Here is a 17,093-nt window from a genome sequence, read left to right as displayed (position 1 = left end):
GCCAATGTGAAAGGCTACATACTGTATAATTCCAACCATTTGACACTCTAGGGAAAACAAGGGAATATATGAGAAATATATACTTTCTTTCAATTTTGCTATAAACCTAAAACTCTCCCCAAAAATGTGTTAAAAAAATGTAGAGACACTAGGGATGCGCAGAGAGAAGGTCATGTGAGAAAATAGTGAGAAGTTGGCCATCTGCAAACCAAGAAGAGAAGCCTCAGAAGAAAACCAGATCTGCTAATTCCTAGATCCTAGGCTTTAAGATCCTAGGTTTCCAGAACAATGAGAAAATATATTTTTGTTGTTTAGGAGGAAAAAAGACTCCTATATTAGGAAAGAAAGATTTCAAATTAATTATCTAAGTTTCTATCTTAAGAAAGCAGAGAAAGAAGAGAAAACCCAAAGCAAGAAGGAATAAAATAATAAAAATTTGAGTTTATCTTTGTGTATGGTGAAAGAGAGTGGTCTAGTTTCATTCTTCTGCATGTGGATGTCCAATTTTCCCAGCACCATTTATTGAAGAGACTGTCTTTCTTCCAATGGATAGTCTTTCCTCCTTTATCGAATATTAGTTGACCATAAAGTTCAGGGTCCACTTCTGGATTCTCTATTCTGTTCCACTGATCTATGTGTCTGTTTTTGTGCCAGTACCACACTGTCTTGATTACCACAGCTTTGTAGTACAACCTGAAATCTGGCATTGTGATGCCCCCAGATATGGTTTTCTTTTTTAAAATTCCCCTGGCTATTCGGGGTCTTTTCTGATTTCACACAAATCTTAAAATAATTTGACCACACCATACACAAAGATAAACTCAAAATGGATGAAAGATCTAAATGTGAGACAAGATTCCATAAAAATCCTAGAGAAGAACACAGGCAACACCCTTTTTGAACTCGGCCACAGTAACTTCTTGCAAGATACATCCACGAAGGCAAAAGAAACAAAAGCAAAAATGAACTATTGGGACTTCATCAAGATAAGAAGCTTTTGCACAGCAAAGGATACAGTCAACAAAACTAAAAGACAACCTACAGAATGGGAGAAGATATTTGCAAATGACCTATCAGATAAAGGGCTAGTTTCCAAGATCTATAAAGAGTTCTCATTCATTTGGGGAATATAAATAATAGTGAAAGGGAATATAAGGGAAGGGAGAAGAAATGTGTGGGAAATATCAGAAAGGGAGACAGAACGTAAAGACTGCTAACTCTGGGAAATGAACTAGGGGTGGTGGAAGGGGAGGAGGGCGGGGGGTGGGAGTGAATGGGTGACGGGCACTGGGTGTTATTCTGTATGTTGGTAGATTGAACACCAATAAAAAATAAATTAAAAAAAAAAAAAAAAGAACTTATTAAACTCAACACCAAAGAAACAAACAATCCAATCATGAAATGGGCAAAAGACATGAAGAGAAATCTCACAGAGGAAGACATAGACATGTCCAACATGCATATGAGAAAATGCTCTGCATCACTTGCCATCAGGGAAATACAAATCAAAACCACAATGAGATACCACCTCACACCAGTGAGAATGGGGCAAATTAACAAGGCAGGAAACAACAAATGTTGGAGGGGATGCGGAGAAAAGGGAACCCTCTTACACTGTTGGTGGGAATGTGAACTGGTGCAGCCACTCTGGAAAGCTGTGTGGAGGTTCCTCAAAGAGTTAAAAATAGACCTGCCCTACGACCCAGCAATTGCACTATTGGGGATTTACCCCAAAGATACAGATGCAGTGAAACGCCGGGACACCTGCACCCTGATGTTTATAGCAGCAATGGCCACGATAGCCAAGCTGTGGAAGGAGCCTCGGTGTCCAACGAAAGATGAATGGATAAAGAAGATGTGGTTTATGTATACAGTGGAATATTACTCAGCTATTAGAAATGACAAATACCCACCATTTGCTTCAACGTGGATGGAACTGGAGGGTATTATGCTGAGTGAAGTAAGTCAGTCAGAGAAGGACAAACATTATATGTTCTCATTCATTTGGGGAATATAAATAATAGTGAAAGGGAATATAAGGGAAGGGAGAAGAAATGTGTGGGAAATATCAGAAAGGGAGACAGAACGTAAAGACTGCTAACTCTGGGAAACGAACTAGGGGTGGTAGAAGGGGAGGAGGGCGGGGGGTGGGAGTGAATGGGTGACGGGCACTGGGGGTTATTCTGTACGTTAGTAAATTGAACACCAATAAAAAATTTTAAAAAAATTTGAGTGGAAATCAATGACATAAAAAAAAAATAGAGAAAATCTTAAAAGCAAAAGTTGGTTCTTTGAAAAGATCAACAAAACTGACATACCAGGGGGCCCCTGGGTGGCTCAGTCAGTTACCATCTGCTTTCAGCTCAGGTCACAATCCCAGGGTCCTGGATACAGGCCCAAGTAAGGCTTCCTGCTTAAGGGGATCCCTGGGTGGCGCAGCGGTTTGGCGCCTGCCTTTGGCCCAGGGCGCGATCCTGGAGACCCGGGATCGAATCCCACATCGGGCTCTCGGTGCATGGAGCCTGCTTCTCCCTCTGACTGTGTCTCTGCCTCTCTCTCTCTCTCTCTGTGACTATCATAAATAAATAAAAAAAATTAAAAAAAAAAAAAGGCTTCCTGCTTAGCCTGGAATCTGCTTCTCCCTCTCTCTCCCTCACTCATTCTCTCTCATTCTCTCTCTCTCTCTCTCTTTCCTGTTCTCTGTTTCACACGTGCGTGCCCACACTCTCTCTCAAATAAATAAATAAAATCTTAAAAAAAAACAAAAACAAAACCCTGACATACCATTAGCTAGACTGACCAAAAAACAAGAGAGAAAAGTCACAGATTACCAAAATTAGAAATGAAAGAAGGAACACCACTAAGACATGGAAGTAAGTAAGAGGAAGTAGCTAAGACCTCACAGTAACTAAGAGGATAAGGGACTATGAACAACTTTATGCCATTAATTTAGACAATTTAGATAAAATGAAAGATTTTCAAGAAAAATATAAATGACTAAAACCAACTAAAAAAGAAATAGAAAATTTGCATTGGCCCATAACAACAAAAGACATTGAATTGGTCATTAAAAATATTTCCACAAAGAAAGCACAGATCTAGATGGATTAACTGGTGAATTCTACCAAATATGTGAGGAAGAAATAATACCAATCCTTCATAAACTCTTCCAGAAAATGGAGGAAGAGGAAACACTTCTCAACTCATTTTACCAGGGTAATATTCCCCTGATCCCAAGGTCAGACAAAGATATCACAAGAAAAGAAAATTACAGATGAATATTCCTCATAAATATAGATTTAAAAATCCCCAACAAAATAGTTACAAACTGAATCCAGCAATGTTTCAGAAGCATTACATTACAACAGCTAAGTGGGATATATACCAGGAATGCAAGACTGATTTAATATCAAAAACCTAACTAATGTAAAATATAATATTAAATGATGACCAAAAACACATTATCATCTCAATAAGTGCAAAAAGAGGCATTTGACAAAATCTAACATTCACTCCTGATAAATATTCTCAACAACTATGAATAGAAGGGAAATTCCTCAATTTGATAAATAGTATCTTAGAAAAACCTACATACTTGATGATGAAATACTGAATGCTTAATGGTAAAACATCATACTTAATGGTGAAATATTTAATGTTTTCCTCCTAAGACAGTGATCAAGCAGGAATGTGTACTCTCGCCACTTATCTTCAGCACTTGTATTAGAGGTTCTAGCCAGTGTAGTCAGGCAAGGAAAGAAATAAAAAGCATCCAAATTGGATAGAAAGCAATTAAACTCTCTTTATTCTCAGACAACATATCCTGTATATAGAAAATCCTAAACAACTCACACACATGTGCAGGAGGAAAACACAAGATCTAAAAATGTTCAGCAAGGTTGGAGGATAAAAGATCAATATATAAAATCATTCATATTTCTAAATACCAGCAGTGTACAAGTCGTAAATAAAATTAAGAAAATAATTCCATTCACAGTTGCATGAAAAAGAAAAAAATACTCAAGATTCAATTTGACAAAATAAGTGCAAAATTTGTACACTAAACTACAAAACATTGCTGAAATTAAAAATTGAATAAATGGGGAGATATTGTATGTTTACAGACAAGAAGACTCAATATTGTTAAGCTGGCAATTCTCCCCAAAATGATCTATAGATTTAATGCTATCTCTATTAAAATTCCATCAGGTTTTGTTGAGGAAATTTAAAAAGTGACCTTTAAATTTGTGTGGGGATGCAAACACCTCTGATAACAAATACAATTTTAAAAAAGAAAAAAGTTGAAGGATTCATACTTCCCAAATTCAAAACTTATTACAAAGCTATTGTAATCAAGACAATGGAATCCTAGTACAAGGACAGATATACTGATCAGTGGAACAGAATTAGGAGTCCAGAAATAAATCCATTATCATTTTTTTTTTTTTACAAAAGTGTTAAGAGGATCTAATAGGAAAGGATAATCTTTTAAGTAGGGCTGCAAAAACTTGATATCCATATGCAAAAAGATGAATTTAGACTCTAGCTTCATAACATACACAAAAATTAACTTGTAATGGATCTTATACCCAAATGTAAGAACAAAAACTATAAAACTTTTAGAAAAATATAGAAAATATAGAAAAAAATTGCATAGTTTGCGGTTAGGCAAAGAAATGATACCAAAAAGTATGATCCATAAACTGAAAAGCTGATAAATTGAACTTTATCAATTTTCAAAGCTTCTGGACTTCAAAAAATGCCATAAAGAAAGTACAAAGAAAAGTTATAGACTGGGGAAAATATATGCAAATCATATATTTGAAAAAGAACTGATATCCAGAGTATATTTAAAACGTTTACAACTTGATAATAAAGTAATTCAATTAAAAGGGCAGAAGATTTGACTAGACATTTAACCAAATAAGATGTAAGAATGGCTGATAAGCACATGAAAAGACCCTCGACACAATTTGTCATTATGGAAGTACTAATTAAAGCCATATTAAGATATTCCTTCAAACTCACTGGAATGGTTATAATCAGACAGCCATTAACAAGTGTTTCCAAAGATGTAGAAAAACTAGAACCCCTATACATTGCTAGTGAAAATTTAAAATGGTACAGCTACTTAGGAAAATAGTTTTGCAGTTGTCAAAAAATAAACATAAACTTACTATATGAATTAGCAAATCTACTCCCTTCCCAAGTATCTTCCTAGGAGAAATAAAAACACATATCCACACAAAGACTTATATGTGAATCTTTATAGCAGCATTATTTATCAAAGCCCAAAAAAGAAATAATCCAGATGTTCATATCTATACAATACACCAAATTAATGTCTAATCCAATGGTTTTAAATATATTTACACAGTTGTGCAATCATCAGCACAACAAATTCTAGAACATTTTTATCACCCTCAAAAGAAATTTCAGGCCCTTTAGCAGTTCCCTCTCATCTCTGCCACTCCCAGCCCTAGGCCATCATTAATCTACTGTCTCTTGAGATTTACCTATTTTGGACATAGGTGACTGGGTTTTTTCATTTAACATAATCTTCTCAAGGTTCATCCATGTTGTAGTATGTGTGTCAGTGCTTCATTTCATTTTTATGGCCAAATAATATTCCAACATGTGACTATACCACATTTTATTTATCCATTCATTAGGTTTTTTAAAAAAAGATTTTATTTACTTATTCATGAGAGACACAGAGGGAGAGGCAGAGACATAGGCAGAGGGAGAAACAAGCTCCCATGGGGAGCCTGAGGTGGGACTCGATCTAGGACTCCAGGACCACTCCCCAAGCTGAAGGCAGATGCTCAACCCCTCAGCCACCCAGGCATCCCTATCCATTTATCAGTTGATGGACATTTGGGTTGTTTCCACTTTTTGGCTATTATGGATAATGCTACTGAGAATATTGTATATAAGTTTTTCTGTGGACATATATTTCATTTCTCTTAAATATATACCTGGGAGTGGAATTATTAGGTCATATAGCAACTCTATGCTTAACTTTTTGAGGAACTCACAGACTGTCTTCCAAAGTGGCTGCACCATATTACATTCCCACCAGCAGTGTATGAGGGTGCCAATTTCTCCACATCTCTGCCAATAGTTGTGATTATCCTTTTTTTATTATGGGTATCCTAGTGGATGTGAAGTACTATCTTATTGTGGTTTTGATTTGCTTTTCCCTGGTGGCTAATGATGTTGAGCATCTTTTTATGTGTTTTTTTTGGCCTCTTAGAATTTTTCTTTGGAGAAATATCTATTCAGATCCTTTGGCCAATAGTATTCTTTTAAATGATTCTTATGTCATCCTTAATATGAAGTGAAACAACACAGCAAATTATATCCACAGTTCCAAGAATCAGGTGTAGATTCACTAAATCCACTGTACTTCACTATGTGGTCTTTTCTTATTTAGAAGGTCAATTCAGTGGCCAAACTTCCCAAGTGTTTTCTGGGCCAGTACACTACAGATGGTCTGACTGAGGCTATATCCCAGGCCAATTTATTTTTAATATTGTCAATTCAGAGGAAATAACATCCTTACTTACCATTACCCAGTTCCCAAGAAATGTTGTACTTTTTGCTGGCACTGTACTTCAACAGACTCAGGGCACTAGAACTGTTCCAGGAGTTGTTGGGATTCCGACGCAGTGCATTTAGAGCAAATATCAGGTGGAGTCCAGAACAGTCAGCAAAGTTATAAAGTTTGTCTAGAGACCTGGCTGGGAAGAAGCAGAAAAAGGCTTGTAACTTTAAAATCAACATTTCAACAAAAGGAAAGTATTAGCCACTACAAAAAAGCCTTTCTACAAGCTTCCTGCTAATTAATTCCTGCTAGGAATTATGCAGAGAGGCTTCAAAAGGATTATATTACCTCTTGGTTCAGTGTGCATTTTGAAGTGATTTTAGACAGCAGCACATAGAATTCTAGACACAGGTTGCAAATTAGCAACCAAGTCTAGTCCATAGTATGTTTTATTTGTTAACGACAACAAAAAAATGTAATTGCTAATTTAAAAATGGGAAGGTATCACAAAGTAGCTAGTTTCTAGCTCCTCTTGAAAAGTCTGAGGATCTGACACTGCTGGGTCTGTATTGCTTTATGAAATGATAAGAATAGTGTTGGGAGGCGAGTCCGAGACAAATGATTGGCTGGTAGGCATTGGAAAATAGCTCACCCTAGCAGCACTTCAAAAAAAAAAATTCACCTGATTCTACATTTCTAGTATTTCTGAGAATGGAAACACCATTAATGTAAATACATTTATTGTCATTTTGATCCCTGACACCATCAATTCTACTCATCATGTGTCTCATACCCATCCCATTCCTTCATATCTATTGGCACTATTCTGGTTCTGGCTCTCATTTCTACTTGCATGTATTATCACAACAATATCTGTGCTTGCCTGTCCAGACTCATCTTCTTTCTAACTTCTTTCATCAGTTTCATTCATTTCTCAAAATTTAGTGGATTTTTAGACTGTTTTCTTCTTTAGTTCAAGAACTCTACAATTCAAACAAATTTCCCCCCAACTTCAAGCCTTTCTATTGTCATCTATGAGTTCTTTGTTGTTGTCACCCAGTTCTATTTATTGCAGAATCTCCTGCTCCATTAGTAATTATTCTCATTTGACATGCCCTTTTCCCTCTTTTAAACATATCCAGATCTTGTTCTTTTAGGCAGTGTTTTACAAAATATGCATGATATGACTTAAGTAATAGACTGAAAAAAAATTAGGTTAATAATTATGTACAGAGGTTCACATCAGCCTAGTATTCATTATCCAAGTGTGTAGAGCAGGGTTTCTCAAATGGAGTTCTGTAGAACACGAGGGGGTTCTACAAAAGATGATGCAGAGTGACCAACATGTCCCATTAGCAATTGTTCTTTTAGTCTTGTAAAGCAGAACCACAATCATTTGGTTGAGTCCATTATCAGTTTTTGAAGTGGAGTATAGGGAGGCTGCCATTTTTGTCTTCTTATATATATGAGAAAATATTTTTTTAAGAAGCATGAAGGAAAAGAACAGAAATTGTCTAATTTCAGTTGAAAATAAAATCCATAGGAACTTATCTCACGCTCAGCCCACAGTCTAGTAACTATGCAACAACAAAAGGCATAGGTTTCACATTAAAGAAATAAACAAAAAGGAATACACTTATTTATTTTTAGCTCCAAAATACTAATTAAAATTAAAACTCATTCATAAGCCTATTAAAGTGATCATGAAACCAATACATGTATATATTAATTTTACAATTATCTTTTTCAAGCCTGATCATGCCACTCATTAAGAAAAATGCCTTCTTTCAAAGTTTTATATAAAATTGTGTCTTAGGCTATAATTTTATTTATATTGCTTTGACATGCAGTTTTATTAACTTTACTATTCAACATTGTTCATTTATGTTCATATTGAGAACATTAATTAAATTCATAAGCTTTAAGTAAGTCTAACAAGTTTACCTTTAGAACAATTACATCCCATTTTGGCTTAAACCAGTTATTTAACAAAAACATATTATATTTGCCTATAAGTTTTCAAATTCATGTAAAGGAAAGAAAGATTAATTTCAAGAAAGAAAGTAAACTACTTTCTTTTTCTTTTTCTAAGTACGGTTGTCTAAAAAGTCATTTTTAGTTTTAAATAGGGAGAAAAAAACCTATCCTTGTACCTACCCTATATCACATATCATAATAGCCCTGCATACTCAATAGTATGATAGAAATTTGTAGTAAGACTTTTACCCCTACTTGGGTAAGATATAAAGAAATCAAGTAGGAAATTTTAAAAAGGAAAACTAAAGTATCTTCTATCTATACCACTAACCTTCATTGGAGTTGGTATCCTTTGTGGAGAAGAGGGAACCTACAAAAGAATAGGCTAAGAAGTTGGTTGCACAGATTCTCAAGAAACTACAATTGTTTATTTAAGTGAACATTGGCAAATATTATTGGATTATAATATCTATAATTAAATGATCTCACTGACATACCATGAGATTTAGATATTTTTATCCAGAGGTTCCCTGAAACTTGAGAATTATTTTAAGTGTTCCTCTGGTATAAAAAATTTGAGAAAGTTCTCCTAGAGTTAAAGAATGCATAGGAAATCAAGTCATCTGAACACCAAAATATTCACTGTTGAATTGAGAACTGACTTAAGCATTCTTTCTACTTGGCAAAATCCTCACTAATCAAATCTATTGGAAAGCCAAGTTGCAAGTCTGAGCAAAAGAGGCAGGATTTCATGAAATCAATGAAAACAATATCTGATAGTTGCTCAAACCACATGCAAATCCACTAATAAATAAAGATCTAGAAGAATTAAATCAATTAACTGAATGAGAGAAAACTCACAAGATAACACAATAGGTTGCCCAAAAACAATTTGAGGGGCACCTAGGTAGCTCAGTAATTAGGCATCTGCCTTTGGCTCAGGTCATGATCCCAGAGTCCTGGGACTGGACCCACATCAGTCTCCTTTGGGGAGCCTGCTTCTCCCTCTGCCTGTGTCTCCACCGCTCTTTATGAATAAATAGATAAAATCTTTAAAAAAAAAGAAAAGAAGAAAAGAAAAAATAATTTGAATATTAAAAGATAAGAGAGGTCTATTTTGAAGTCTTTAAATATTTATGCTCCTGCCACAAAAGTTAAATTATTTTCTCAGAAAAATACTCAATGTTCAATTAAATAATGTTTTGTTCATTGAAATTGTTCATAGTTGCAATAACAACTTATAATCTATTACACTTATTTTCTTAATTTAGGTGTCATTTATAAATCAAACTTTTGCATCAAAATTGAATATGAATGACTAACACTTTTTAGTTAGACTGATTTCCTTTAAGTGACCTTTTTCTAGAATTATCTTTATAATAATGAATATTTCCTGTAGTTTTCATGTATATTAGAAAAACAAATATATGTCAAACATAAAAGCACATCAAACCTATGATTTCATTGCTTTGATGATTTAAGACAAGGCAAAGGGATTTACCCCCCAAAATATGTCAATATATAAAAAGTATGGAGAAATAAAAATATAGATGGTTTGTTAACATGGGAAAAATTGAGAACTAGAGTGCTAGAAGTTTGAGAAATACCTCCTTAAGGATAAATTTAAGTCCTGCCTCTTTATGAAGTCATTCCTGAGCATATTAATCTCTCTACAGTGATCACAACTTTCTCTAAACACAGGTTTTATATCATTTGTTAGCATCTGAGTGCTCTGTGACATCTATGGGATTATCTTATCTTGGGATTTACCTCTTGATTTAGGCACTTTTCCAGAATGAATGGCTTGTTTTTCCAGTTAACATGCTAAGTTCCTTAATGATTATTATTTACCTCATTCTATCCTTCATCACATCTATCTGAGAATAATTTCCTGCCTTAAAATCATGCTGAAGTATTCTTAAAACCCAAATCTTTTTTGATGCATATAAGTGATCTATTAAAAAATTGAAGGACCCAAAGAAAGATCTGTCTAATAATTATTATTGCTAGCTCACATATGTACTCTATAGTTTATTAGAATATTACATATATTTGAATATAGAGCATTTAGTAGATGCTCAACGAATGAATCTTCCTTGGAATATCTGCTGTCAGGTTGCATCCAAGCAAGCAGATACTTAAATATGACTTTCTACTCTCTCCACCAGAGGGTGCCAGTGCTTCTATGTCTCCTAGACAAGTTCCCTGGCATCTTACATGAACAGAATTCTAAGCAAACTTATCTGACTGGAAGATGAAGATGAGGATCTGGGGCTTGAGATGAAAAAGAGAATAGGCTTGGGAGTCATCTATATAGTACTGGTAGTTGATGCTGCAAAAGTTCTTGAGGCTTCTGAAGGAAACAATGATTGAGGATGAAACCTTAAGAAATATCTATGTATGAAGATCAGGAAAAAGGGCAGAGAAGAAGAACACAAAAATGTTATCTTAAGGAATCCTAAAGAAGATAGTTTCAAGGACGTGCTAGTCAATGACAGTACATGTTAGTGAGAAATTGAGAAGCAAATGGACTGAGAAAAAAATGTTATTACAAATAATCAAACAGTGAGGTTAGAAACTAAATTTAGATTAGGGTATAGACTTAAAGAATGAGTGGTAAAGAGCAAGGAATAGACTCTGGTACATTCAACTTATTTGTTGAAGTTCTGTGGCAGTAACAGGAAGAAAATAAACAAAAAAGTTACTAGAGAAGCACCAAAGATAGGTTTAAGAAAAATCAAGATCCAACACCTAGTTTTGTCAAAAAGCCATTTCTTCAATAAGGCTAATCTAAACTTATACTATAAACACATAAAATCAATGAATTCACATTAATATATGAATGATGGTTATTTTCCGTAGTTTCCTCAAGATTTGGCACTTTTAAAACAAAGTAAATAAAAACAAAGTAGACAAATAATAATAAACCAACAGACAAAAAAAGTAGGACTTTTATTAATCTAAGGAACTGGTAGCTAAAATTGCTAATAGAATTCATTCATTTGATAAATATTGCCCGAGCACCAACTATAGGCCAGGTAATATCATATACTTGAAAATTATAGTGATGAATCAAACAGAAAACAGGCCCTAGCCCCATGGAATTTACACTTAGAGTGGTTGTCCTGGGGTTCAGTAGTGGAGGTAAACCAGGGTAGGGGATTGTAGAACCAATGGAAGAGGTATGCTATTTTTAAAAAGCCTCACTGATAAGGTAACATTTAAGCAAAGACCCTACAGAAGTAAGAGAGTAAATCAAGTAGACTTAAAGGCAAAGGCTCGAGACAGGCATGAGACTGATGAATGTGAAGAACAGCAAAGAAGCTAGTGTGGCTACTCCAGAACGAATGGAAGGGAAAGCAGCAGGAGATGAGGTCAGAGCAGTAGAAAGGCCAGACTGTGTAGGGCCTTAAAGACCACTGTAAGGACTTTGCTTTTTACCCCAAATGACAGGAAAACCCCGGAGGGTTTTGAATATGACCCAATTCACATTTTAAAAGTATCAGTCTGGCTATTGAGCTAAAAAGAGACTAGAGGGGGAGGAGAGGGAAAAAGTGAAAGCACAGAAAGTAGTTAGGAGTTTATGGTAATAATTCAGGCAAGGGATAACAGTGGCTTGGACTAGAGTGGTAGCAGCAGAATGGTTGAAATGGCTGAATTCCTGGGATATTTTAAAGGTAGAGTTGATAATATTTGCTGGAGGATTAGATGTGGAGTATGCAGAAAAAGGAGGTCAAGGAAAACTCCGAAGTATTTGGCTTGAGTAACAGACAGATAATCTCGGCAATGAAGAAGGAAGTGTGGAAGATTAGGAGAAGAAAAGAGAGGAAAAGTTAGTAGCTTCCATTACAGCAAAAGCCAGCTATGTCGTTATTGTTCAACTTTGCCCCCACCCTCTAAAGTTATACTGGACCATTTACCAAAAAGAAGGTACCATGACTGCCTTTTTAGCATCCTTTTCAGTGTCTGATACACAATAAGTCTTAATAAATATCTAACTCATGCAGGTGTTATTTAGACCCATTCAATGCCACTTATAATCTGGCTGTACCATAAACACCCAATCTCAGTAATCATTATTCACTGTAGGAAATTCACTCTAGATTACGTCTATTACTCCATGCTTTTAAATGCACTCACATAATATGCTCATTGCTTTAAGTGTTCAATTTGGAGTGAATAATATCGGGGAGGTATAGGAGACTATCCACTAGAGGCTGGAAGAACAGAGAAATTTCTAACAGAAGCCAGAAAGAAATGTGAGAGTGAAAGCAAAGTGAGGTGAACTCTACCAATTCTGTCTCTTGTAATTCAGAGAGAAACCATCAGTTAATGGGGAACCATTTGAATTAGTGAGTACAACCAATAAAAAGGGGAGCATTTTAATTGTAGCTATTAAGAGAGAACAGTTTGAAAATTGCCTGGGAGGAAAACACAGCCATTTCACAAAGAGTGAAGATATCCTTTTAAGCTAAGAGCTAATTTTAATACGAAGAGAAATATCTCCAGTTTTGTCAGGGCAATGAAATCTTAACAAGGTTATAAAGAAATCAGCTTAAAAGTCTATAATTTGACTGAAGCTATTGAAGGAGAATGAGATTTGGGAAATGTCTGTGAATAAAAATTACAACACTCTCCAAGACTGTAGGACAGAGACTAATTATTGTATTAATCAATTTAACTACATTTAAAGGGAAAACTAAATGCCAGTGAGTATAATGGGTCTTCTGGATCCTATCAGAAGTCCATATAAATCATGACAGGGAAAGTATAAAAGAGACATTGACATTATTAAAGAGGCTAGGATTGTTTTTAAGAAATGTGCCCTTAAGTAAATGATTTTAGAATATGAAAATAAAATTTCTAGAAGATAGTTGGAAATACCTAACAAAATTTAAGTGTTCATTCCCTTAGATCAAGCAAGTCCACCACTAGACATTTTTCCTATATATACATATACTTTCATAATTTCCCCAAGATATACAAAGATTATCATTGCACCTCTCTTTTTAATAGCCAGTAGCTGAAAATAATCCAAATGCCTACGTAATGGGGACTGTTGAATAAATTATAAAGAATCTATGTTACAGAAAGAGATTCCATATAAGGAAAAGAAGGCATGAATAAACCATGTGGAGTTAGATTGGAATTGGTGCTATCAATATAATTTATGGTTTTTAATATATGTACATATGGATAGAAACAGAAATAGAAATGTATATACAGGTGAGATATCTAGATCTATTTATATCTATATCTATGTTTATAATTTCCTCTCCACTGAACAAACCTGAAAGCAATGACATTACAGAATCAATGAGCACTCTTAGGACCCAGATCTTTGTTTCTAAATACCAGTCTCTCATAAAAGGAACCAGAGATCCTTAAACAAATGGTTGATGCCAGAGCTAAGTAAGACAAGATATAAGTTTAGAATATTTTGTGGTACCAGAAATTAAGAGAGTGATAAAAAAAAAAGTGAAGGCATGTCACAAGGACATAGGAGCTAACCTGAATAAGCTCCCTGATGGCTAAAGCTAAAAGAATTTGAACAACAAAATGAATAATGATGACATTTGATTATAACCCTCAGAATAAAAATAAAGACCCCAGAGTCATCTTGTATAAATAATGACTAAACAAATAAAAGAGAGAGGAAGAACAGCTCTTCTTCACAGAATACCAATTAATAAATGTAAAAGAATGGACATAGAAAACCGCCATTAGGCAAAACCTCATAGTAATTGCTACAGTCAAGGACCATTGATGGATGCTAAAATTAGTATGTTAGAGTACGATGACAAAAAAAAGATTTGGATTGTCTCAAAGTATCTCCCTCAAGATAAAAAGATAGAAATAGTAACTCTATACAGGGTAACCTGACAGACACTATCTTAATTAACCTTGTGATCAAAATTAACCTTAGTAGGGACGCCTGGGTAGCTCAGTGGTTGATGTCTGCCTTTGGCTCAGGGCGTGATCCCGGTCCAGGGATGGAGTCCCACATTTTGCTCCCTTTTAAGAGCCTGCTTCTCCCTCTGTCTATGTCTAGGTTTCTCTCTGTGTCTCTCAGGAATAAATAAATTAAATCTTTAAAAAAATTAACCTTAGTAGATATATTGACAAAAGGAACCCTGATATGAAGCCCTGACACAGGTAGAACATCACTTTAGCAGTAGTTAGATCTTAAAAAATGTAAAAGCTGAGTTCAATCATTAGGAAACATCAGACAAAATCAATTTAAGGGACATTCTACAAAATATATGGCCTGGACTCTTCAAAAGTGAAAGAAAACAAAAGACTAAAGAATGATCACAGATTGAAAGAGAAATGACAACTAAATGCAATGTAGTGTCCTAGACAGAATTCTAGAACAGAAAAAGGGCAATGGTGGGAAAATTGGCCAAATCTGAAAAAGGCCTATAGGTTAGTTAACAGTATTATATCAATATTAAATTTCCTTATTTCTATAATTGTACTAGTTATATCAAATGTTAATATTAGGGGAAGTTGGATAAAGAATGTAGGAGATCTGTATGAACTACACATGAATTGTGATTTCACAAAATTTGATGAATGCTTTTATAAGACTAAAAATAATTTAATATGAAACATGAAAAAAAAAACAAAAGGAGATCTGTATAGATTTATATGGAAAAAAATCAAGATTTATTACCATTTTTAAAAAATGAAAAAGAAAAAAGAAATGACCAGAATGGTATAATATGATCTCTTCTAAGTGATATATTCATGTACACATATACACAGAACTATATACAATCATATATGTATATACAAAATGGGTATTTAAACAACCATTTTTTTGCAAGGAAATAAAACTGTTAAAACTCATAATTTGGGGCAGCCCAGGTGGCTCAGTGGTTTAGCGCCGCCTTCAGCCCAGGGCATGATCTTGGAGACCCAGGATCCAGTCCCACTTTGGGCTGCATGGGGAGGGAGCCTGCATCCCATCAAGCCTGCATCTCCCTCTGCCTGTGTTTCTGCCTCTCTCTCTCTCTCTCTCTCTCTCTCTGTTCTCATGAATAAATAAATAAAATATTAAAAAACCCTCATAATTTGGGAGGACAGGAAGTGAAGGTAAGAAAAGCAAATGACAGTTTTATTTTTCAGTTTCTACAAGTCTGAATTTATTTATTTATTTATTTACTTATTTATTTATTTATGTATTATTTATTATTTATTGGAGTTCAATTTGCCAACATATAGCATGACACCCAGTGCTCATCCCATCACGTGTCCCCCTCAGTGCCCTTCACCGTCACCCCCACCCCCCGCCCACCTCCCTTTCCACCCCCCCTTGTTCGTTTCCCAGAGGAAAAAAAATGAGTGGGAAATATCAGAAAGGGAGACAGAACAAGTCTGAATTTCTACCAAAAAAAGGATTATAGGCAAGAAATTATGGTCCTTTTCTCAGTTTCTTTTCTATATCTCTCTATATTAAAATAAAGGAATAAAAAATGAAAATAATCTATAATATTTATCATATAATTTAAGGGTTTGCTTTTGTGAAAAAAAATAATTAAGTCTTCAGTGCTATTGCTTAAATATTCTAAATAAACTATGTTCTTTTGTATATAATGCCCAGTATTCTATGATTCTGATTCACATGAATTCTGAAATGAAAAGATTTCCCACTCACTACAGCAAACAATACAACCTAGTATTTTTGTTGTAGTGAAACAAAGAACATGTAGATTATTCTTATATATTATGAAAGTTTAGCAAAGAATCACATCACTTTTTCTGTGGAAGACCACATAGTAAATATTTTATGTTTTGTGGGCCACATATCATCTCTGTCACATATTCTTCTTTTTTTCTAAATAGCTATTTAAAAATATAAAAACCATTCTTAGCTTATACTGGGTTCCCAACCTGAGGGATATGGACAACTTACTGCAGAATTCCAGACATTATTCTACCTCTAGGCTGAATAAATAACATATGTCAAACACTTATGTAATGATATTTCTTGAATAGCTATAGATACTTCTAGGATTAACATAAAAATTATTTTATTTATTTTTTAATAAATTTATTTTTTATTGGTGTTAAATTTGTCAACATACAGAATAACACCCAGTGCTCATCCCGTCAAGTGCCCAACTCAGTGCCCGCCATCCAGTCACCCCCACCCCCCACCCACCTCCCCTTCCACCACCCTTAGTTCGTTTCCCAGAATTAGGAGTCTTTCATGTTCTGTCTCCCTTTCTGATATTTCCCACTCATTTTTTCTCCTTTCCCCTTTATTCCCTTTCACTATATTTTATATTCCCCAAATGAATGAGACCATATAATGTTTGTCCTCCGATTGACTTATTTCACTCAGCATAATACCCTCCAGTTCCATCCACGACGAAGCAAATGGTGGGTATTTGTCGTTTATAATGGCTGAGTAATATCCCATTGTATACATATCCCACATCTTCTTTATCCATTCACCTTTCAATGGACACCGAGGCTCCTTCCACAGTTTGGCTATTATGGACATTGCTGCTATAAACATCGGGGTGTAGGTGTCCCGGCGTTTCATTGCATCTATATCTTT

The 17,093-nt window shown here is 34.9% G+C and overlaps 1 protein-coding gene across 4 annotated transcripts in view; it reads right to left on the bottom strand.

Annotated features, from left to right (window-relative positions):
- HPSE2 (heparanase 2 (inactive)) overlaps nt 1-17,093 on the bottom strand; it is a 629,145-nt gene that overhangs the window by 244,678 nt on the left and 367,374 nt on the right. For all 4 annotated transcript variants that reach the window (XR_012020748.1, XM_072805744.1, XM_072805743.1 and 1 more), the window contains one exon: nt 6,570-6,743. Coding sequence is in view for 3 of the 4 variants with exons in the window: in XM_072805744.1 (XP_072661845.1) it covers nt 6,570-6,743 (174 nt within the window). In the remaining variant the exon portion in view is untranslated. The remainder of the gene's footprint in view (nt 1-6,569; nt 6,744-17,093) is intronic.

This window comes from Canis lupus, chromosome 29 (assembly GCF_048164855.1).
Source record: "Canis lupus baileyi chromosome 29, mCanLup2.hap1, whole genome shotgun sequence".
Lineage (NCBI taxonomy): Eukaryota > Metazoa > Chordata > Mammalia > Carnivora > Canidae > Canis > Canis lupus.
This window is presented reverse-complemented; position numbering and strand designations above follow the sequence as displayed.